We start from the raw sequence: 24,013 nt of genomic DNA, 5'->3' as shown, positions 1-24,013 counted from the left end.
CAGACTGTGGTTGTAGGCTACTGAATGTGTAACTGTGTGAATGTGATATGGTCATTGTTGCAAATGAGAATTTGTTCTCAATCAACTTACCTGGATAAATAAAGGTCAATCTAATTAAAAAATAACTTGTATATTCTATACAAGATTTCTGACTATAAACATTGATTGATACTTGAAATTATGAATTGATTTCTATAATCTCTCTACAATGTTATTTATGAATCTTGTTTCATTAAGTGCAGAATGAAATAAAATACAAACTAAAGATTCATAAACAACATTCCCAGATAACTGGGTTTTAATTTGGTTTCAATGCACAGCTCAGGTCTGACCTCTGCTGTGAAGCTGCTACAACTGCATCCGTGTGCTGCTGGGTTTTGGCACATACAGTAGGCTATAGTCACTTGCCCTTCACTGAGTGTGTATCACTGAGGGCATTAAAGCCTGATTTAGATCACGATCCATTTTGTAACATGAGTGCTTGTGTGTGGAGTTTCTGGACTAAATGCACTCATATTTGTGTTTAATTGTGTTTTTCATTTTTACACATATCATTTATCAAGAAAGATATACTTCACCTTCAAAATAAAAGTATGCATAAGGAGGTGACAATTGAGTTAAACCTGACATTAGGAAATACATTGCGTTTTCTATTTTTTAATTGGTGTTCTGAAGTGGCGTTACTGTGATAGGGTGATTTTATGTACAATTTTGAAATTCTTGAGTCAAAGATCAAAGAGATCATAATTCAATTCATGAGTAAAGTAAATTCATATAAGTAAATGTAAAATCCAACACGGCTGCCCCGTGCATCAGTAGTGATAGTGCGTTCCGTTTACCTCGGAACTCGGAAGCCGAAGCTGGGAATGACATCACACCCGGGTTAGCCATTGTTAGCCATGTTTATAACAACGCATTACGCTGTTTTTGTGCATACAAACAGCGTAACAACATTGTCCACAGAATATTGACAGCACTGCGTGTACGACTTATTTAGTGTGACACAAATAACACAGAAGGGCTTATAACTGTATGTTACTACAGCTTTCACAACTGTTGATGCACGGAGCAGCCATGTTGGATTTTTAGCTCAGGGTACTTCCATGGGGTCAACTGGGAGTGTTTCCGACTTTGACCTCGGAAAATCCGAGTTCCGAGTACAAATGAACATTCTCTTAATACATCTATGCAGCGAACGCTGTAGTAACATACAGTTATTAGCCCTTTGGTCTTATTTGTGTCTAACTAAATCAGTTGTAGGCCTACACACAGCCCTGTCCAACTTCTATCTGTGGACATGTTACGCTGTTTGTATATGCACAAAAAACAGCATAATGCTTATTGCGTTGTTATCAACTGCTATTGCTAACAATGGCTAAACTGGCTAGAGCTAACCCCACAATAAAAAAAAAAAATCTGACTTGTAATGTTTTTTTTTATCTGACTTGTAAATGGAAGCCATTCAATTTGAGTGTGACGTCATTCCCAGCTCTGGCTTCGAGGAAAATGGAACGCACTATCATTATTCCCATAGACAGTATATAAGAAGATTATTCCCATAAAACACAGTTACCTTGATGCTGGTTGATTGACAATCTTTTTTGATAGGAAAAAACATTCTTGCAAAATGTAGTAGAGGGATTTGTAGGTTGGGGGGTATATTTGTACAAGATGCCCATAATTAGTGACACCCCTGGTCAAAAATATTTGACGTAGCCCACAGTAAAATGCGCGAACAGGTTAATGTGACTCGTAAAGCTTAAATGTGAGAGTTAGCATAGCTAAATCTTCTGCTCGGGAAACGGTCAGCGTTTTCAGTTTAAACCCCGTGTTTTCCTGGACAAAGTCAAGTGTAAAGGGTTAAAGATCATCTCGGCAGCAGATTCAGACTCATCAGGTTTGCTCTCCAGTAGTTGGTTGCATCGCTCCGTGGGCAGCGCTGGCTCGATCCGATATTTTAACTCGCTGTGGATTGTGGGAGTCGAGGACGCACTGCCCAGGCTTGTTCCCGGAGAACCGGAGACATTTTTCCCCCGCTGTGTTTTGTAAGTAATCCACCGGGTCTGCACACCGTCGTGTCGGGTTAAGTACGGTCTCTCATTGTCGGCCGAGCCAGTCTCCGTTCGCCGAACTGAGCCGTTAACGTTGCCATTTCGTGTTTTACTGGCATGGAGGCCGAGAGCGGAGACTGCTGGAGCTCGATGGCTGGCTGGCTGGCTGGGAGGGGAGGGAAGGAGGAGAGGGCAGCTGCCGCCGCTCTGCCGGGCTTATTTCCTCTCGAAAGCTCGCTGACCTAAACAGGAAAATGTCCCCAGTTCGTCTGACAGCTCGATTTTTAGCCGTGTAGTCGCTCAGTCTGTGGATAAAATACATTTACATGTGCGAGACATTCGGCGGGCTGTTGACATGCGGAAATCGTTGTCAGTGGCCAGCAGAAAGAAATACCCAGTGAGGCGGTTAAACCCACCTACACCTGTCCGGAGAGCAGACATGCCGCAGATCTTCTATCTGCTGGTCAATAACGTTACGTTCAATTGCCACGGTTAGCGTTATGATATATGTATCGTGTGGAATCCAGGTTAGCCTTTGACGCTAATTAATTATCAGTATCAGACAGCTAATTGGTGTCTGCATCTGGTAGAATAAAAAAATGATTTCCATCACAATTATGTTTACGTCAAGAAATTATCCACGGATTTTACTTAAAATTTTATGTTTTAGTTGAGTTTAACCCACAAAAGCACCTATATGCATATTTAAATGTAATAATTGACCATTCCCAAGATGTTAGGGTGCTAATGGTTATCAATAAAATATCCGCTCACAGCAGTGATCAGACAGCAGCATAGCTCTTATGACAATTCATGTCTTTTTACAGCTAATGTGACATTAAAGCTGCACTTTGGCCCGAGGGTGATCTAAATAAAAACACACAAACATGCCATTGTGGATCTTGGGCAATCAATATATAAAATACTAGTCTGATGAAGTAGGCTACACTTTACAACTAGATGCATCCAGGGGATTTATAGTTGAGAGAATCAAAGCACATAATTAACTGCTGGAGGACTTGAGAGAGGGTGACTAGACTTGTTATGAAGTGCTTAGCCCTGAATGCATAATAACAACAATGTTCTTTATTACTGTATAGTGAGAGTTTAGAGTTGGAGGGTTGGGATGTAAAACCTATTCAGGATTGTATCATCTTTTATTATACTAAGGTTTGATACAAAAGGTATCAAACCTTCAAAAACTGAAAGTTATTCAGGAATTGCATTTAGTTTGTTGTAAGCCAGCCCCAGTCAAAGAGCCTACTGCTTATTTATTTAACTCTTTATTTTGATTCATTACTTCCTGTGGGAGATCTGTCCCAGCTTAACAATGGGATTTCATCTAACGTTAGGTATGTCTGCAGCTTTCTAGTTTGGGAAAGATTTACTCTGTTGTAGCCTCAGTTTGTGATTGCAACCGGTAAGATGAGCGTATGTTTTCACATCAGGCCAAGACATATTTAAGAATGAAGTCACACTAGGTGTACTCCGAACTGAATTACTGCTTATTTGGTATTTCACTTACCATGAAGAAACGTCATATTCAGATTTGTTAATGGATCATGGTTGTTGTGTCCCTGCAGAGCCCGACACAGGTAGCGGTCTCACAACCATGTCCAGCCGAGGAGGAAAGAAGAAGTCAACCAAGACGTCCCGGTCTACCAAGGCCGGGGTCATCTTCCCTGTAGGACGCATGCTGCGCTACATCAAGAGGGGCCTGCCCAAATATCGCATCGGGGTGGGAGCACCTGTCTACCTGGCTGCTGTCCTTGAGTATCTTACTGGTAAGATTTATTCTCTAGTGAGAGAATGCTAAAATATAAAAAAAGCATATTTGAATTCGGAGGACAACTTAACTACTTATTACACATGTTGTTTAGGCATTAAAAGGCATGTTGAACAACCGCTGATCTTCAGTCTTGTACTGTTGGCGGCTGAGCAACTTTGTTTTTGAAACAAGGCTCTAAGACAGATGGATCTAAAAGCTTTAGTTACTTATGGTATTCATAGGCATTCAAAAAATCTGAATGAAAACTGTAATTTTTTTTATAATATGAGGGCAGTATGTTTTTCTTAAATGTATCATCTTGACACAAATATAATATTTTCAAAATCTTTATATTCAGTGCTATCTACTCAGAACCCAGGCAAAAAGTAACACAGGCAAAAGAGAAAACTGCTATAAATTAGGTACTTTTCTCACAAACTTTCTAACACGAGCTTCAGCGTAGAGATATGACGGTTTGTGATGAGGAAGCACTTTAAAGCTGTACTTGCTCTTTCAGTCCAGTTGTAGGAATTTGCTCAATTCTTATGTACAGTATGTTAATTAATTTTTTACTCTATACTAATTACATAGAATTAAAGAACCACATGAAAGTCTATTATTGTTAATTGAGGTTACCTCTGCATTCATAGGCATGAACTGATTTTCTAAACTATTTGTGCTCTACAATGTTAATTGATTTTTTTTTTCTTCACCCATGTAGCTGAGATTTTGGAGTTGGCAGGTAATGCAGCCAGAGACAATAAGAAGGGTCGCGTCACACCACGACACATCCTGCTGGCCATCGCCAACGATGAGGAGTTGAACCAGGTCAGCTGCTGCACGTATCTTACACAAATTTATGTAAACTTGATATTATGTCAAGTTCATTTTGAAGCCATCTAATCTGCCATTTGAAAGACATTTGCAAAAAAAACAACAAAGTATAACATCATTGTCAACTAGTTTTCCAATTCAAGTTTTTAGATTGATTTCATTGTTTCAAATCCATTGATTATCAGTGGATGATAATCAAATGAATGCAGTTAACCTCCCCACTGATTAAGATAATGAACCCATGGATAGAAAAGCTAATCTGTTTTCTCTTTTATAGACTTAATTATCTCAACTGCACTTTTCCTGCCCAAGTGTTCAGTCTCAGTCACACACTCCAAATAACTGTTGTGCTGTCACCTTCCAGGCAGTGTGGGACCATGTGAACTCCAATTTTTTATGTTGTCTTCCTGTTTCAGTTGCTGAAAGGTGTGACCATCGCAGCAGGTGGAGTCTTGCCCAACATCCATCCAGAGCTGCTGGCTAAGAAGAGAGGTGCAAAGGGAAAACTGGAGACACCCGTCTCACCCGCCCCAGAGAAGAAACCCAAGCCAGTCAAAAAATCGGCAAGCAAGAAAATGAGTGGGAAAAAAGCAGGAGCGAAGGCTAAGGTATTGTTTTATGTGAATTGGCTGGTGTTTGTTTGGCTGCTTAAAAGCACCAGAACCATTTAATTGAAGCTGTTTAACCACAACGTTGTTGTTGTTGTGGTACGCTGATCGGTTTATAAGCGAGCCTTGTTAAAAAAAAAGTCACGCAAATTAAAAAAAAATATACAAAAAACATTTGTTTACTATTGAAAACCTACTCAATGTCCTGAGCAGGAACTCCGGAACTCAGAAAGGACTGTTTCTTTTTAATTTACTTATACAGTAATTGGAAGCAGGAAAATGCAAATCGATCTCAGTTCCATAGACATGTCATACTAAAACATGTTACCACCAGTCATGTCTGGAGCAGCCTATATTATCTTTAGAGCATTCAATCCTGTATTTTGAGTCGTTTGGGAACAATGACATTCAAAGGAAGCAAAACATGAGACAGACAGACAGACAGAGAGAGAAATGAGAACTAAAGAGATAAATCTTGACATCTGATAGCCAGCATTTCCTCCCCAAGATGAGGACTGATCCTAATATGTAGCTATTTCCTGATTGGATCCTAACTGGCTTTAACACATGACAAAGAGTGATGATGTCCAAAAGTTAGAGCTTAAATTATAGGGACTAGGATCCAATTTTTTTGAAAGGCTATTCTGCCTGCATATGTATTCCCAGGGGTTCCTTCACAATAAACTTTGCATAAACCGTACATATACAGGACGTTACAGGTTGATTGGTTTTCATGTTTTAGTGAGGAGAAAATGAAGCGAAACATCACAAAAAAGTTTTGACATTTTTGATAGGCAGGGAAAAGTTGAATTAACACCCACAACCAAGACAAATCTAATTTAAAGGCACAGCACTGAGACGAGATGTTCTCGTAGGACAGCTTCAGCTGTGACACTGTAGCTGACCCTGATCTCTTACCTTCCCACAGAGGGGACCAAGAGACAACAATAGTCCTATAGACTGTCACATAGTGTCAACATGTATTCTGTGTCCTCAACAGAAGCAGGGTGAGGTGAGCAAGGCGGCGTCAGCAGACAGCACCACAGAGGGATCTCCAGTTGACAGCTTCACCGTGCTCTCCACAAAGAGCCTCTTCCTGGGTCAAAAGGTCAGTTTTCTGTCTGTTAAAACGTACTAATTTAACACAGGTCGATGCTAAATAATAAACCACAGGTGATCCACCATTGAATGATTTAAGTTTGGGATGAACAGATAGCTTACTCATGCCAGGCTAAAATAAGGCTCATAAAGAGGTAAGAGTTCTAGACAAATATCTGATAACTTGCAAATACATGAATTAAGACATAAATACCTAATGTATAGGTAAATATTAGGACTAAAATTGTCTGTCAAAAGACTTTCGTGTTTTAAAATGCAGTGCCGTATATATTAAAAGTGTTAACATTTCAGTAGTAAAGAAATAAGACATAATTGTATGCCTTTTTTTTTTTTAATCTCTGTTTTGGAGAAAACTTGACATCTCATTCTTGATGAGCAACCAGATTAATCAGATCAGTGCTCAGGAAAACTGTAAAACCAAAGATATGTTTTGTAATTTGTTCAGCCACAGAGGTTATAATTAAAGACTACAAACTGTTAGATCGGCCTCCTTTAAACTATCCATCCGTTGTTATTCAGTCTATTATTTATACGTTACTGTCATAACTGAACCAGATTTAAGAGGTGAAATCAAGCAAAGATGGTGTGACAATGTAGTTATCTGTTTCGTCTCATAGAAGCAAAGCGGTTTGTGATATTTTGTTCTATTAATGTAAGTTTCCATCACGCTGTACTTCCTAACAGGTCTGCTATAATTCACCAGACTTCATATAAGGGCTTATAGTGCTACACAACAGAGTGGCGCACTACGCTTTAACTGTAACAGTAGCAACCATGAATGCTGTGTTGCTTAATGTATCAGATGTGGAAGATCTGTAAGCTCCCCTCGCTTTGGTCCTGCTGAGCATAAAAACTTATTTTTCAAGTTTTTATTTTATTTTAACTGAAACATGGAAGTAAATTTGCCTTAAGTCACGTCTAAGCCTTTTTTAATGTTCAAGATCACATGATCATCAAGATCAGAAGCTTATGAAAATAGATTTGAGTTTAAAAAACATGAAAGGCAGAGGGGGAACACCGTTGTGTCTAAGAGAATGAATGATGCAAGAAGTGTCACTAATTCCCTAATTTCAAACTGATTGTGCTGTCTTTGTGCTAAAAACTGTATTTTATGTGCTGTGTTTAGCACTCTGACAATAGTTTGGAGCAGTCTTTTTTCCACAGTGTCCTGTGTTTTTTTGCCTCTTACTAAAGCTTGTGTGTAGTGTAGTACAACATAAGATTAAACACAAACAGATAGAGGATTAACTGATGGTTTCTACAGAAATACAATTTATAGTTGTCATTATAGAGTCATGAAAACTCTCTATGACACTGTTAAAAAATCAAATGCCAAATTAATTGCCCTCCACAGGAGAACAAATGTGGGAAATTTACTTCCAAAACTCAACGTTTCAGATCAACTTTAACTGCGGGTAATGGCACTGCATGCTTTGGTCTACCATGCATATGCTAATACTAATAAATTATTTAATACTGACTAATAATCCTGACATGATGTAATAGCAGATTTTGCTTTTGAAGATCACAAATCTTTAGCAATTTTGCTTCTTCACCATGAATTAATTGATCTTTTAGGAACCTTGGGAAAAAACATTACAGTCTGTAGTGTCAGAAAATATGTTAAACATATTTCAAATTACAGCTTGTCATTGCCTATTTCTAAAGTCTAAAATATTGCTGCTTACACAAGTTGTCTTGGCTCATGGTGATTTTAACACACATTCATAGGTGTTTTGCATTCATTTGAAATCAAACTTAAAGTGATTGACTTTGATTGTGGAATAGATTACGCTACACTCAGTAGCAGGAAGTATATGTCTTCTGTTGTATTTTCTTCATTAGTGAAAGTGCTCAGTGCTGACCACAGATGACAGCAGCTGTTTGAAATCAGTGGATGATAATCAAATGAATGCAGTTAACCTCCCCCCTGATTAAGATAATGAACCCATGGATAGAAAAGCTAGTCTGTTTTCTCTTTTATAGACTTAATTATCTCAACTGCACTTTTCCTGCCCAAGTGTTCAGTCTCAGTCACACACTCCAAATAACTGTTCTGCTGTCACTGCTTTCACTCTCATTGCTTGTGGGAGAATTTGTATGTATGAAGTTTAAATCCTTGGAGACAAACGAAAAGTGGTGTTTGTGTAACACATGACTAATTAATCGTAGACTCTGGGATACTAACAGGATGTGGCATATGCATTGGAAATACTTAACATTTAGAAGGATACCTTGACATTTTGACTTTTGTTTTAGAATATTCCCTCAGTCTTGGTAAAAAATGGCTGGCTTGGAAACTGTGCGGTACAGCTAGCGTTTAACAAACAAAATATTAATAAACTGGAATTATCTTTGCAAACCTACAGGAGATAGTAGGAATATAAACTGACATATAGAAACAACAGAACTAAAGGGACATTGCAAGACAAGATGTAGACAAAATGACTCAACAAACAATCCCTACATTCAACTGAAATAAATACAAAGATGGTTAAAATGAGATTGTATGCCATAGAGTTTATTTGACATTGCACTGTAGGAAAAGCACAGGTGTAAATAATCAAACTATTGATGGTTGAAATTGCATTCAGCTGCTTCATTTTCACAGTCCTGGTATTAATGCATGCTGTCTCACTGTCACTCTGTCATGGCTTAATGGGACACTTAAATATTGTTAATGCTATTAGTAACACCTGTGCTTTTCTTACAATGACAAGTCAAACTGTCTGCTGTGAAAAAGAGTATATATTATATTCCTGTGGGTAAGTTTCAGCTTGTGACCAATGTCCCTCTTGGTTGAGGCCATTTGTATGTGTGGTCCTAATTATCCAGGCTCTTTGCATTGGCATTTAAAATAATTTAGCATTTCCTAATCAATGCCCCTACATGCCTGCTGCCCTCTTTCTACCTCTTCTAGTTGTCACAATTTTCTTTGAAAACGTGAAACGAATCAAAGTGCTTATCCACACAAATTATCCCTCCACAAATACACTCCTGGATAGGAGAAAAAACGCTCTAGGTTGTTAGCATTTCTTTAAACCAATCACAATCGTCTTGGGCAGCGCTAAGCTCCGGTCGCAGCGACGATGTATCTGCAAATTGGTCTCAGGAAGGATCTTGTTTTCACCCTGCGAAAGAAAACTGCACATACAATATTAAATGAAGTTATCTGTTCACACAATACAGTTATGTAAGCTATATAAATGAGCTGGACACGTGGTTAAACGTAATTTGCTCTTACCAGTTTATCACCGTGTCCGGTCCCAAAACGTCCCAGTTAGATAGTAAATACCGTAAACCTATTCTTTGTAAAAATTGTAAATCCTTCCCCGAAAGACCCAAGCAGGCCTGCCTTGTTGCATAATCTAAATTTTATTTAAAACGTGCCATTTTAAGCGAATGGAGGCAACAGATGTTCTGGCAATTATCCGGTAAATGAATTGTCGTCGATTAGACTAAATGCCGACTAATGCTGATATAGCAGTAGCAGTTAGCAGTATAACCTTTTGTTGCAGTGTTTTTGTACATGAGGTTATTATTTTCTGTCAGTCCACATCGAGGCATTACATGTCACGTCACTGCGCACAAAAAACATTAAGCATTTACTCACTGTGTGCTTTCAGCTTGTAGTGAAGATATGTTGAATGTCTATGTCAGTTGTATAAATCATCAAAAAGTCAAGGTATGCCTTTTAAGCCGTGGTGTGAATCTGGTTTTAATTGCTTTGCTTCCTCCCCTGTTCCTTCTTGCTCTCCCTCCTTCCTTCTCGGCATGCCTCCACCCTCCCCCGCTTCCCACCTCCGCAGCTCAACCTCATTCACAGCGAGGTCAGTAACTTGGCTGGCTTTGACGTGGAGGGGGTCATCAACCCCACCAATGCTGAACTTGAACTTAAAGATGATCTAGGTGAGCTCCCCTAGCCCAAACTCTCTGGTCTCAGTGGGGTTTGAGATGATAAAAAATCCTTGAATGTTCAATCGCTTGACAACTTCTCCTAAACTAAATAATCAGTGAATAAATAACTGTCAGAAAAAGGTTTTAGACTGCTGGACTAGTTAGAAGGACCTTCCTGCGCCACGTCTGTTTATTCACACTGTGGGCAACTTAGTCGATGTTGTGATCATGTAGGACAGATGTTGGAAAGTGGAAGAGATATTTGAATCCCAAATGTATCACTGGTTGTTTTGATCACTTAACATCAATTGATGACAAAAACAATTACAAAAATCCCGGTGAAAATTGAGGGTTATTGGTGCCTTCTCATAATTTTTCTCTTCACTTTCTATTACTGTGCTGAGCTTTTTGCAAGTTAATCTTAATCGTATTAATCTATGGAGAACAGCGTCCTCCATTTTCTTCCTTACCATTTTTGGATACTTTGGAACATGAAATGAAAAAAGGTGAAACTGTGTAAACAAACCAAAAAACAGATATTTTTGGTGAAAATTAGCTTTATGTTTAATGCAGCTACACAACCTTTAATAACATTTTTGTTGCTTTGATATTGGCCTTATAAACATCTCCAGTACTGTAATTAAAAGCTCGGTGAAATGGGCCCGCGGACGGCAGCCTCGGTGTTGCACTCTCAAGTACTTTTTATTTTTTAGTTTATTTTTCAGCTCTCCCTCCCTGGTTATGTTTTTATCTTTGTCTAGCTTTGTTGTCCTTGTTTTAGCTGGATGTCTTTTCTGTGTAAGTACATTGAGAGCAACGAAAACCGGAGTGATTTACAGTAAACCCTAATGAAGGATGCAGCAGGATGAAATGAATGAAAAAAACACTGGGAGGACATGTTCTATATGATGAGCTTTTGACGTCTGCTGACTTGGAAAAACCTCTGCTACAGCCAACGCTCCTCAGCAGAAGTGCTTGTTGAGGATTTCTGGACTCAGGAAATAAAATAACTTATTGACGGTGTTGCTCGCAGTGTGAATACCTGGTGAGGATTATATATTTGAAGTGTAATTGTAGTGTATAGTATGATTTCAAGTAACTCATCCTGCTCTTTGACTTAAAATGAAGAGAAAGACTGATTTTTCTCTAAAATACAACTCCCAGGAGCATGACATGTATTTCTGTGGAGACATTCAAGGATTTTTTTTATCGAAGCCCCTAAGAGCAGTGCTCACGCTTGCTCTTCCCATCTGTAGATGTGTTGAGGTTCATTCCAGGTTGTCAACCTTTCAGATGGCTATCCGCCATTTTTTACAATGTTTGATAATAACTCTAATTTCAGGACAATTTTAGTAATGAAATAGAGCATTAATTTACAGAAGAAAACATGACATGAACCTCTGCAGCCTGACTGTAAAGGGCGGTGGCCTGGAGTGTGATCTCAAACTTCTTTGCTCATTGATATGAGCCAAGAAATCAGGACGACACAGTAAGTCAGGATGACACAGCAAGTCAGAAAACTTCCCTAATTTCCCCAATTAAAGAGATTTTAAAATGCACTCTAGCATGCAATCCTGTGCGATGATGAGTGTAAAGAATTGACTGTATTTCTGTGTAAGTAAATCTGGCTAACTGTGCAGTCCTGCTTTCTAATTACATAACATGACCCACCGTGTCCTCAGTTGCCTCCTTGTTTCCTGTCAAGTCCTCAGCCAATAAGGAGTGCGCTTACTTCTGTCTCTTTTCTTCCTGTTCTTCTCTTTCATCCTTTTTTTTTTTTTTTTTTTTTGTTCTACTTTTTTTGTCTCATCTTATTGCTCCTGATCTCACACACACACACACACACACACACACACTGTGTTTTTACCACCATGTTGTTTGGCTGTTGTCTGTCATTGTTGTCGTCTGTAGTTGCAAGTTGTCAGAGCCGACATTTCCAACGTGGAGAGCGACGCTGTCGTTCACCCGACCAACTCCTCCCTCTATGCAGGTGGTGAAGTAGGTAAAGGAACCATTGAAACCACAGAGACCGCGAGTGCCTGTCCGTCTGCTCTCTCTTTGCATATTCCAGATGGTCTGCACTGCAGTCTGTGGACAAACATCACAGCAGCAGCACAGTTTTTATTCTGCATTGCAGGTTATTTAGCCAGTGCCCAAACACCCTGCTGTTTTTACTGTCAATGCTTCACTGTAGTATTTATGTAATTTGATGAAACATTGACTGAAAGAACTATTACTCTACCATGAATGAAAATGAACTTGCAGAGGCATGAAATGTGAAAGCAGGGACTACTTTATGTATGCAAGGAAGTGCTTGTGGGAAACCTCAGTCTCCCAGGTTTGAAAGTGAGCTGCCAAACTGCATTGCAGTAACACGCTATGTTTTCAATAAACTTAACCCAGAAGACACACTCAATATAGACATTGTGAAAAGGATTATTAGAATTTTGGCACCTTACTGTATAAAAAAAAAAAAAGATTCTGGTGTTTGGCAGCTGACTCTTGTTTTCTCAGATGTCAGAAATTCTTGCATTTTATGCACCAAAAAAAGTTTTCAAAGCCGTTCCTGATTGCAACCAGGGTGTGTCTCTCGAAGCACATCAACATCGTGGACTGAAGCAGAAAGAACTGCTTGGATTATTACACCAACCCTTGCGTTGTTTTAACGCAGGGCTGTTTTCAGTCCGAGCGCCCGATAACTTCGTAATCCTGCTTCGTGAGTCAAGCACCTGCATTAGCTGTGACGCAATTCTTATGACCTTCCCAAAAACATTAAACGACTACAGTAAGATTCACTGTCTCAAGCAACTTTCAATTCCTTGCAAGTTTATTTTCACATCATACAGGCACACGCTACAGCAAGCCTGCAGCTGAACCACCAAGAAAATCTATACTTCATTACGCTACTCTTAATAATCCTCTAATATCCAGGTGCAGTGTTAAACAGAAACATGATCTACAGAGAGCAGTTGAGTGCATCATGTAATGCATACACAACTGTATATTTCTGTCCCTGTAATCCTGAAACCATGCTGCTGCTGTTTGTTGATGCTACTTTGTTCCACTTGGCTTTAATGTGGGCGATCTTGAACCCGCTTCATTTCCTGTCCCCTGGATTGTGCTGTCTGTTCAGCTGGTTAGAAAGAAAATCCACCAAGTTTTTTTACTTTGATTTCCTCAAGCCTCAAATTAAAACTCCTGCGCGTTGAGGGCTGGTCCTTTCAATTAATGGCTATTTAACAATTAACATTTCATAATTTAAAAGAGCTTTTAATCACTAACTTTTCTTTAAAGGGCTGATATTAACCATGTTGTATTTTCTCTCCTGCCTGGTTTAAATGTTATTGCAGCCAGAAGATTTCTCTGGCTCTGGTAGATTTAAATCACCTCTCTCCTCTCTGGTTTCCTTTGTGGTTTTTCTCTTTAGCTCTGAGTAAATCTGAAGTAGTGTGATCCATGTGGAATGAATAATCAAAATAAGTAGGAAAGAAAACATTTGCTCTCTCAATTGTCTCAACTTCTAAATGTATCTTCCTCCTCTCCAGAGTTGAACTTGAAATGCTTCCTTGGCTTTTTGATTTTCAATGTGTATGCGAGCAAGTTAACCAAGCTTTTACATTTTCATTTATAAGATGCTGCTAGCCTTTTTTTCTTTTTTTTTTTTTTTTAAACCCACCCTTCACTCTCTAATTTAGAGTTCAAGGAATACCCTCAGTCCACTGCAAATAAGCCAGAATGTGAGGACAGAGGGAAGTAATTAGGGACCGCGGCTTTAATACTTTAGTTTAACTGACTCAGAGTGAGTCATTTGGAAAATAGCAGCCCTGAATCTTTGCACTTCATTTGTGAGGTAACAGAGACTCTTTGTGCGGCATTAGCTCAGAGATTGAGAGAGAAACCAGGTGAAATGATTGACGGCATTGTTGTCTGTCTGTCTGTCTGTCTGTCTCCATGTCTGCCTGCTTGCCTCTCCTGCCTATCTGCATGACATTGCCTCTCTCCTCTTCCCTGCTATCTGTCCATCAGCAGTATGTGAGGATGTAATCACTCCAACCCTCTCCTCCACGTACAGGCTCTGCTCTGGAAAAGAAGGGAGGGAAGGAGTTCACCGAAGCGTTGTCGGAGCTGCAGAAGAAAAACGGCCCTCTGGAGGTGGCTGGCGGTAAGTGCGCGGAGCAGATGTCAGGATTTGCCTACCAGTACCTGCTGCTTATTGTGTGGACAGTAAAGGGATTTAAAACAAAACAAAAAAAATATTTTTATACAAAAATCAGACTATGACATTTCTGCCTGAGGAGCCTGGAGCTTTTGACAAGTTGGGGTTCAGACACTTTCATTATTAAATCGACCCCGATCAAGTCAGTCTTTGCTGTCGTGACGTTGTTAAAAAATTCAAACGCCTCAAACAAACAATTAGACAAACACTAGATCACAGTTATTCTCAGTAAAACAAATGATGGTAAGCCTTTCTACTGTAAGCGCTATCTAAGGGGTATAACTCTGCCTTTCATCATGTATAGCAGCAGCTAAAATCTGTGGTGTTTTTAAAAAGTGAGAAAAGACGTTGCAGAGTACTTGAAACTCTGCTCCAGCTATAATATACTTATATTTTCCAACAAGCTTCAAAACTACCTTGACCAATGTTGTTTGTAGATTTTGTGATCAGAGACCCTCTCCTGCCGTCGTACAAAGTGAAAAGAGAAATTCAGAGTTCTGTTTAAAGACACCTTCGCTTTGCTGCAACTAGTAAACGTCCATATCCACTTGAGGAAAAGATGACGAGTGTGAACCCCAGTCGACACCACAAATCATTATGCTTTGGGCAACGCTGACGTTTCATGACTTTTTTTTTTCTTTCCAATGTCCCCATTGATGAGCCTGAAAAGTGCATATTGATCTACTCAAGCACCACCCAGCTGATAATGACATTGATGTCAGTGTGTCCCGTAAATCTCTCTGCACACACACACACACACACACACACACACACACACACACACCAAACTAAACAGGGCAGGGTCCTTTTGTCCTCTGCTTCCACGATTTCACCCACTTTCACACGACCAACTCTCTTTCTCTTAAAAGCTAAGATTTGCCAGAATCATTGAACTTTTTAGAGAACCGGTGAATAGTTTACTGTTTTTGTAAGACATTTCTTATTGGCACTTTCTATCTGTCCTTGGCGACTTTCGTCTAAAACTATAGGCATCGGTCTGTAGAGAGCCATATTGTTTGAGCCGTCAGATTATTTTATCCTTCAGTCCATTTGTCTCTGCTTTCTCTTTCTGTCCCGCTCTTATTCTTTCTCCATCTGTCTCTCTCATTATTCATCACTCATACTCACTTTTTCAAACACTCCCCACCTTCACCACTGCTCTCTCACATTCAGCCAAGTTAGCTCAGCATCATAATCCCGGTCTCTGTGCGAAGCTTGTAAATAGATTACCAGGTGACTGAACACCGAGCCAGCAGAGCCTGTTGGGGATTCTGGGGATCAGGATCAGCAAAACGGTCATACTGACCAGACCTGGTTCAGAACCGCCATCAAACAAGTTCTTCAAGATGTTTAACATACTTGTTAAAAAGTATTTGCTCATCTGGATTTTTTTTTTTTGCAAAGAAAACTTCCCTATTTCAAGGCCTTATTTTGTAATGCATGGTTCATTCCTAAGAGAGATCTGCTGCACACATAGTAAAATAAAAATGATAACTGTTGGATGACAAAGAATATAAAAATTGTGTTATTTTGCTGTAATCGGGGGTATTTGCCTGGGAGGCAACATTTTTTTATTTTATAAAGGTGAATGATAACTTGTTTACTGTATTACTTGGCAATGAGCCATTTGTTTAATTACCCGGTTACACCACATCAGTGCCACATCAAAATGAATTTCTTGTGAACTCTAGAGCGGTAACGATTAATCAAGTTGATCAACAGAAAAATAATCAGCAACTATTTTGATAATCAATCATTAAGGTCATTTTTAAAGCAAAAGAGACAAACATTCCCCAATTCCAGCTAGTCATTTATGAGGATTCACTGCTGTTCTCTAAGAGAGTTTGGACTATTCAATTTGGGCTTTAGGTAACTGTGACGGACATCTTAAACAGTTTTTTGGCTTGTTTGCCCCCACCCACAGACAGGGTAGGGAAGTCAGAAAGTTGGTTTTGGTCTTTTATCCTATTGTAATTTATTGACAGAAACAATTCTGTTGCACACAGGAAATAATGATTCATATTTCTGGCATCAACAGCATAACCTTTTTTGTTTTGTTTTTCTGATTGAATGAAATAATATTTTTTTTATAGCACTTTTCAAAACACTCAAAGACGCTTTGTGGTTTTGGTTACATAGATACAACAGACAGACAAGGTAAATAGACAAGGTTACATAACAAAGAAAAGAAAACACATAGGTGCATGGACAAGCAGAGGCAAGCAAGAGAGGTGGGCAATGAAAAGGAGGGAAAAACTGGAATGCACGTTTGAAGAGGTGAGTTTTGAGGGCCTGTTTGAAGGATGGTAGGGTGCTTGGCTGTTTGATGTGGTCGGGGAGGACGTTCCAGAGGGTCGGTGCAGCAGCTGAGAAGGCTCTGTCGCCCCAGGTCCGGAGCTCGGTCCTGATGGTCTTGAGTGTGTTAGCATTGACGGACCTGAGGAAGTGTGGCGGGTGAGGAGGTCGGAGAGGTATGGAGGGGCAAGGTTATTAAGTGCTTTGTATGTGAGGAGAAGTATTGACTGGGAGCCAGTGGAGGACAGGGGTGAGAGGTGGAGGGGAGAAGGCGGGCAGCTGAGTTCTGGACGTATTGGAGTTTGTTGGTTGGCTAAATAGACCAAAAAAAGAACGCCACTCACCGCTCAAACTACATCGACAGTAATGTCGCAGTACTGTCTTCATAGTTTGATTGACAGGTGATCGCCAGATGTGCAGTGCGCAAACCCCACCACACCACTCTTCCTCCTTCCCAAACCATAAAACAAGTTGAACTTTGCAGGCAGTCATGAAAGCTGTAATCATCATCATCATCCACACACTTTAGCTCACAACCAGATCACACATGCAGTGCAACTGGCTCTTGCTCTGCTGTGTGAAGTCTCTCCATCCTCTCTGTGTGCCATCTGGAAATAAGCTCTTCCTCAGCTTTGACTCCAGTCCAGTCACACGTTCGCTGTGGGCTAATAAAATCTGACTGGAGGCTTTCTCACTTCACAGAGTCAGGGGCTTTGGCTAAGGTACACTGTCTAGAGCTGCTGGTTTGACTTCTTCTTCTCTCATGTCTTCTCTCCGTTTTCCTTTTCTCTTCTTCTCTTCCTTGTTCTTCCTCTTCTCCTTTTCTTTGCTCCTCTTCAGCTGTCTGGAGAAGTGATTTCTCCGGCCCACCTCACTGTAATACCCTGGCCAAACCATTTTAAGCTCTTGGAGATTTGCTGCATACATTTTCCACAAAGCAAAGTGTTCTTTTAGCATCTCGGGCCTCCAGGGTTTTGACATCTGACAAAACTGGTTAATGAAGCTGATTTTGACGTAGACAATGGACGCGCCGTGAGAAAATTATTAAAGTTAGAGTTGAATGAGTTCACTCACTGTCTGATTAAACAAAACTCGCACAAATCTAGCAAAATATGACATGGTGGGCTAGATTTATCAAGCCGTTTGTGCCTGTTTCCAGGCGCTATTTGGTCGCAAAGACGGACGTAACCGATGCGGGCTATTTACAAACAGGGCGCACTTGGGTAAAACCGCAGATCGTCTGCCACATGAGCGAGAAGAGACAAGTTGCGCTTTCAATATGCGTTTGTGGGAGTGTCGTGGGGAAAGTGGGAGTTCCACCCAAAAAGGTGGGAGGTTAAGTGCACCTAATTATATATTCCGTGGTATTTACAAAGACTGTCAGTAAGAGCGCGTCTCTATTCTGCGGGGGAAATTCTCCGCCTCTTAAAAGCTTTATGCCGCTGGTGAAATGGCAACAGTAATTTGAGCAAGACAAAGACATAGGCGAGGCTGAAAATATTTGTAACACAAGAATCACACTTTGTCAGTGAACACAACATCATTTAGCGTTACAGATCAAGCAGCCATGCAATATTAGAGTTACTGGAAGAAATCAAAGAGGACATTGAATCTCCCACTCAGCGTTCACATCCCATTCCAGCAGTTGTTAAACTCCTCGCTACATTACAAATATTGGCATCAGGATCATTTCAAACAGTCATAGCATCAGCAGTGGAAATATCGCAGTCTGCACTCAGCCATATCATAGCACAAGTACCGCTTCGCTACAGCGCAATTTACGGTATAGTGGGCGGAGAAAGACGCTGATTGCCTGATGGGTGTCAGGGTTGATAAATACTACGCAAAATGTGGAAGCATAGCGTGCGCTTTTACCGAACTCTCATAAACAGACGCAGCGCAAACTGCGCTAGTGTTAGTAAATCTAGCCCGGTGTCTCAGTAGAAAAAAATGTTTAAAGTACTGATTTCACTAAATAATGCAGGTCACAACTGTGGGCGACGACAGACCTCGTTTTTTCATTTTGTTTCATTATGTTTTCAATGTTGTACAAACCATCATGTAAACATTTATTCAACAGCAAAATATTTGCAGATAGTTCAGAAGTGACACCACATTTTTTCATTTTCAGTTTTTGGCCTCACAGATATCCAGTTTTCAGTCTTTTTTTTTTTCATAGTGAAGTTTTAGAATATTTTAAAATGTTATTGCCACTTAACTAATTTGGTGCTTATCTCTGTTTTATATCATTTTAAAGTGAATACCTTTTTATATTTTGTACTTGGATTTTTGAAAAAAACAAGCAATTTGAGGAATGTTTCACTTAGGACTCATTTTTGGAAACATCTTTCACAATTTTCTGTACTAGACTACAGTAGATAATAATTGATGAATAGAAAAATATTTTTGTCAAAGCCCAAATATGATCAATCATAGATTCTTAAAGGTGTTTAGTTGTTCATTATCAAAATCTGTGTTGCCAGTTCACAAACTTTTCCTTTTTCATGAATATTTACCTCCACCCTCACTTCCAAGTATTCCTTTTAGCTTGACAAATTTTACATTTGCATTCGCATGAACTGGGGTAGACGCTCCATATTCGTGCGCCATCTTGAAATACGTTAGCCGGTAAGGGACATACAGGACAAGCTGAGCTTGTCCTGTATGCGTGTGACAGCGTTGTGACAGCATGTGACAGCATGTGACAGCGTTTCCGCTGTCACATGATAAACTCACAGGTGCTGCTAACGGGTATCGTAGCTTCCCGGCCCCGGCAAGTTTGAAGAAGGAAACATGGAGGACCTCACGTATTCAAAATCCCAATTTCTTCGCCGAGGAAAAAGAAAAAGGATATTGAAAAGAGCAAGAGACCGGCTTCTTGAAGCGTGAAGGCTACCGTAGCAGTAATACGTACTTTGAACTGCGTGGTGCGAGAGAGTTGATTGCGATATACGATCTCAACGCTAGAGGGGAGAAATTCCTACACATTGGACCTTTTTAACTGTGCAAAAACATAGTGTTTTCACTTACCAAACTTTCTTCCTGAAGTAACTAAGTTTCCTTTCTGCTCCCCGTCCTCCTCTGCTTTGTGCCCATTTTTATGTCCTCTCCTCTTCTTACCTGACTAACCACTCTTCATCCTCTCTTTTCTCCATCCCTCAGCTGTGTTGACCGCCGGCTTCGGTCTGCCTGCTAAGTACGTCATCCACTGTAACAGTCCAGGCTGGGGCTCCGACAAGTGTGAGGAGATGTTGGACAAGACGGTGAAGAACTGCCTGGCTCTGGCGGATGAGAAGAAACTGAAGTCTGTGGCTTTCCCCTCCATTGGTAGCGGGAGGTAAGAAAACACACACGGAAAGAAACACACCTGACATCATCATGCAATCCCTTATTTTGAGAGTTTGTCCTTTTTGCTAAAGATTACAAGTCACTTTTCTGATGCTTGTAAAAACAAGGTGCTGTTAGAAAATGTAATATTATCTTAACCTAACTGACAGTATGCCCTAACAACATCAGCTCAAGGGCGTTTTCAATCTGGCTTTAGTTTAGTCTGACACTGGAGGTGGTTTGCCAAAAAGTGTGGTAATATGAACACTTTTTGCAAACCTGGTTCCAGACCAAGTGTACCTGAGTTGACCTGAACAAGGTGATCCATACTCCAAACCCCTCTCACGCGTCTTAATAACATCATGATTGGCATACTTGCATCGTCGGCAGTAAAATGTTCACGCTCGTGCCCATTTTCTCTTTGTAAGTCAAAACGGGAGTTGACATGGTTCCCTGGCAACGGTGGTAAACACCTCCACTTTGATCAGGAGAGATTTACACAAACATGTCATGTGTTAGAACAACAGTAAGAAAGGGTGAAAGCAGTACATGGCAGGTCAGAGCAGCGGATCACAACCTTTTTGGGTGGAAGAAACGTCTACTTGTGAACCCTCAGCACAGGTTTAATACTGTGTTTACTGACGTTCCCTTCTCAGATTGTTTCATGTAAATAGTGTTAGAGGTCTGAAAAGGTAAAACTCTCCCGAATTTAACCAAAATAAATTAAAGATTTAGAGAAAAGGCTTCAAAGCTTAACTAAAAATTTGTTCAGCAGAAATATAGCCACTGTAGCAGCGTTGCTCTAGGGCAGTGGTTCCCAAACTGGGGGGCCTGATGTATAATGGGGGGGGGGCGCGGTGGCGGCTGTAAATATAAATAAATAATGCATGGTTTTGCTAGCCTGACAAGCCAGACCCACGTCAAGATGTTGGGTCTGGGAACTCACCATTGACAGGGCTCAATCCGAGGGGCGGGATAAACGGTTGTCTTTCAGATTCCCTCTGCACGTAATAGGATAGAGCTACAACCAGGCAGAGCAACGAAGAAGGTAGCGAAGCTAGTTGATAGATTAAACTTTTGCCGTATCCGGTCGGCAAAACTCTGAACACATCTTCCTTTTTAAGAATGATTTCTGTGCCGTTCTTTGTTCATTTCTCAAAGAAAAGCTTAACTCCAAGTCTTCCAGAAGACCGATGTTCACCAGCAGCAGCAGCCATAAGCCCGCCTACCGACTCTATACACGATGTGATTGGCCTGGCCAGAGTTTGGTTTTTCTAGCTCGCAAGTCAACGGAGAGTACGTAGACCCCCCCTGGCTGCAAATTAAATTTGCTTCCTCTAGGGTGCCTCTAGATTTCTAGGCTATGGTTTTGCTGCACTGTTAGCAAAGCATGGCTGAGTCAACTACCAAAACAAAGGCAAGAATATACAGTTCAATCTAAGGAGCCGACTGCCAATCTCCCAGTCGAATCACATCTGTCTCCTTGACTATCCCTTCGTGGAAAACAGCTGATTGTTGCGCACCCCTCTCTCTCTCTCTCTCTCTCTCTCTCTCTCTCTCTCTCTCTCTCTCTCTCTCATTCACTGAGAAACAGCTGATCACTGAGAAACAGCTGATCTCAATTTAAAGGGGCTTTCTTGGCATGGGAAACGGACTATTACATTCCCAAAGCAATTTTGTTGTTTAAAAAAACGATTTACGAGCATAAAGTGTAAACAGAGCTGTGTAACATTGTATCATCCTGACGCATTCAAGAAGTCTCACACTCATGCTCTTAGGCTACTGAGACAAATGCAGTCAAGTCATTTCTAATTATGTATTATGTCTGGTACTGTCCAGTTAATAACTATGTTTGTATGTATGTTGACCTACAAAATGACAAGTCTCTCCAGTGTTTGACCACAGTAAACTAAGTGTGTGTGTGTGTTCTCTTCTGTCAGGAATGGCTTCCCAAAGCAGACTGCGGCCCAGCTGATCCTTAAGGCCATCTCCACCTACTTTGTGGCCACCATGTCTTCCACCATCAAGACCGTCTACTTTGTGCTGTTTGACAGCGAGAGCATCGGGATCTACGTGCAGGAAATGGCTAAGCTGGAGACGAGCTAAAAGAGTTTGGAGTATTCGCCTCCTTGTCCCTTTTTTTTCCCACCCTGTTTTTTCCCTCCAGGAAATAGGAAGGTGTTTACTAGTGATTTGTTTTATTATCAAGAGAAGAAGAATCTTTATAAAGGCCGGGAAGTTGTTTTTGCATTATGTTTATATTTTTTCCTATATTGTTTTAAATTTCTTATTTACTTGTCACCTCTGGCGTTTAAATGTAAAAGTGCACTGTTCATTCTGCGGTCTTTTAATACAAACGGTGCCCTACGAAATAGATTCAACAAGTGAAAAGACTTACTTTAAGATTTACTTTTCATACACGGTAAAAGATGTTATGAGAGATAGCTACAGTACACCTCAATTACCGGGCTTCCAGAGAGGTCTGATGAATACGGGTTCATGCATGTAAAGGCAGTAAAGATAGTAAAAACAGCTATTCTTTCTTTTCATATCAAAAACATAAAACACTAATTCATTTTTGGTATTAGTTCTCTGTTCATCTCTTGTTAACAGTACTGTATAATGAAAAGGTGAAGTTCAGTTTTCTGTACTTTGGTCTTCAGGAGACTAATATAGCAGAATTATGGAATGAGTTTTTGGTTTTGTGTTGTGTGTTGCAAATTCCTGTTTGCCTTTCTTTACACAGGCAAAACAATTAGTTTCCTTGTGTGCTGCAGAGACCTTGAATAAAAAGACGTAATTAGTTAAATGTGTATTATAATCATCCTGGTACCAGCGTCATGAGTTTACACTGTAAACTGAACACCTGTTGGTTGTCATTTACAGTCAAAATAAATCATTTTTTGACATTAAATGGTAGAATTTGAGGTTTTTGCAGGGCACGAATGGTTTATATTGTGTGTTCCTATCAATGTTTATATAGATGGAGTATTTGTGAAATGTTCTAGAAAAATATTGGACTGTAACAGATTTTTATTTTCTATTTTAATTGATTCTAAAAGGCACAGGTTGTTTAAAAAACAAACAAGTGAGAGAGTTTTTCTTTGTGTTTTGTCTTTGTTAAGCCATAAAACAAATGTACTCATTTTTTGCTGGAAATAGAAGCTCTCTGCTGTTGCTTTTGGTTTGCTTTTTGATTCAGCTGCCACAAGATGGCGCCATGTAATCAAGAATTGGATTTTTCATCTCAGCCATTTTCTGTGCAGCAGCAGGCCTCTTCACACACGCTGTTTGATTTAAGTTGGATTTGAATTGGGATTGACGGACGTATATATGACGAACCGACTGCTCTGCTGCATTTGGACTTTTCAAAAGCCTCACTTTCTTATAAAAAAAAAAATGTTAATGTAAAATGCTTTCTAAAGAATTGCTACAATTGATTCTACAAAAGGTCTGTACACACTCCGGTAATAAAATACCTTTAAAAACATCATTTTGTCCCTTTTGAAATTATGAGATCATTTTGTGCTTTGACCTTGAGGATGCTGCCAGGAACTGTGGACATCATAGTGTGAGAGTGTGAAGTTTACTTGTAAGAGAAAACTTCATTGTCCCCCATGGAAACAAGTGTGTGTATGTGTGTGTCCTTGAACAAATAATAAATCCATCTCCAATGTAATAAAGTAAGCATAATTTGAAGTGTTGCAGAAGAAATGGCAGAAGGATGACATGCTACATATATTTGATTTGACTGAGAGCCACATTCAAAAGCCTAAGGATCCCCAGCTCAACTTCCAGCTCTACGTGTGTGTGTGTGTGTGTGTGTGTGTGTGTGTGTTTCTGTACTGTACTTATTAGGACCAAACGTCTCAGTGAGAAAAGAAGATTATTAGTGTGA

The 24,013-nt window shown here is 40.0% G+C and overlaps 1 protein-coding gene across 7 annotated transcripts; it reads left to right on the top strand.

The window, feature by feature from the left end:
* The first annotated feature begins 1,505 nt into the window (after window positions 1-1,505).
* On the top strand, window positions 1,506-23,606 carry macroh2a1 (macroH2A.1 histone). Of its 7 annotated transcripts, XM_028594474.1 has the most exons (10): window positions 1,516-2,045; window positions 3,635-3,835; window positions 4,541-4,647; window positions 5,070-5,261; window positions 6,262-6,369; window positions 10,190-10,289; window positions 12,268-12,279; window positions 14,350-14,439; window positions 19,951-20,125; window positions 22,056-23,606. In XM_028594474.1, the coding sequence occupies exons 2-10, from the start codon at window positions 3,664-3,666 to the stop codon at window positions 22,219-22,221; spliced, it is 1,122 nt and encodes a 373-aa protein (XP_028450275.1). In that variant the 5' UTR covers window positions 1,516-2,045; window positions 3,635-3,663; the 3' UTR covers window positions 22,222-23,606. The 7 variants fall into 7 exon arrangements, with proteins under 7 accessions (XP_028450281.1, XP_028450279.1, XP_028450280.1 ...); XM_028594477.1 differs by lacking the exon at window positions 10,190-10,289 and having other exon boundaries at window positions 1,517-2,045; window positions 12,189-12,279; XM_028594475.1 differs by lacking the exon at window positions 12,268-12,279 and having other exon boundaries at window positions 1,521-2,045.
* Window positions 23,607-24,013: the final 407 nt, after the last annotated feature.

Source organism: Perca flavescens, chromosome 13, assembly GCF_004354835.1.
Source record: "Perca flavescens isolate YP-PL-M2 chromosome 13, PFLA_1.0, whole genome shotgun sequence".
Lineage (NCBI taxonomy): Eukaryota > Metazoa > Chordata > Actinopteri > Perciformes > Percidae > Perca > Perca flavescens.
The sequence above is the reverse complement of the archived record's forward strand: the minus strand, read 5'-3'. Positions and strand labels throughout refer to the sequence as shown.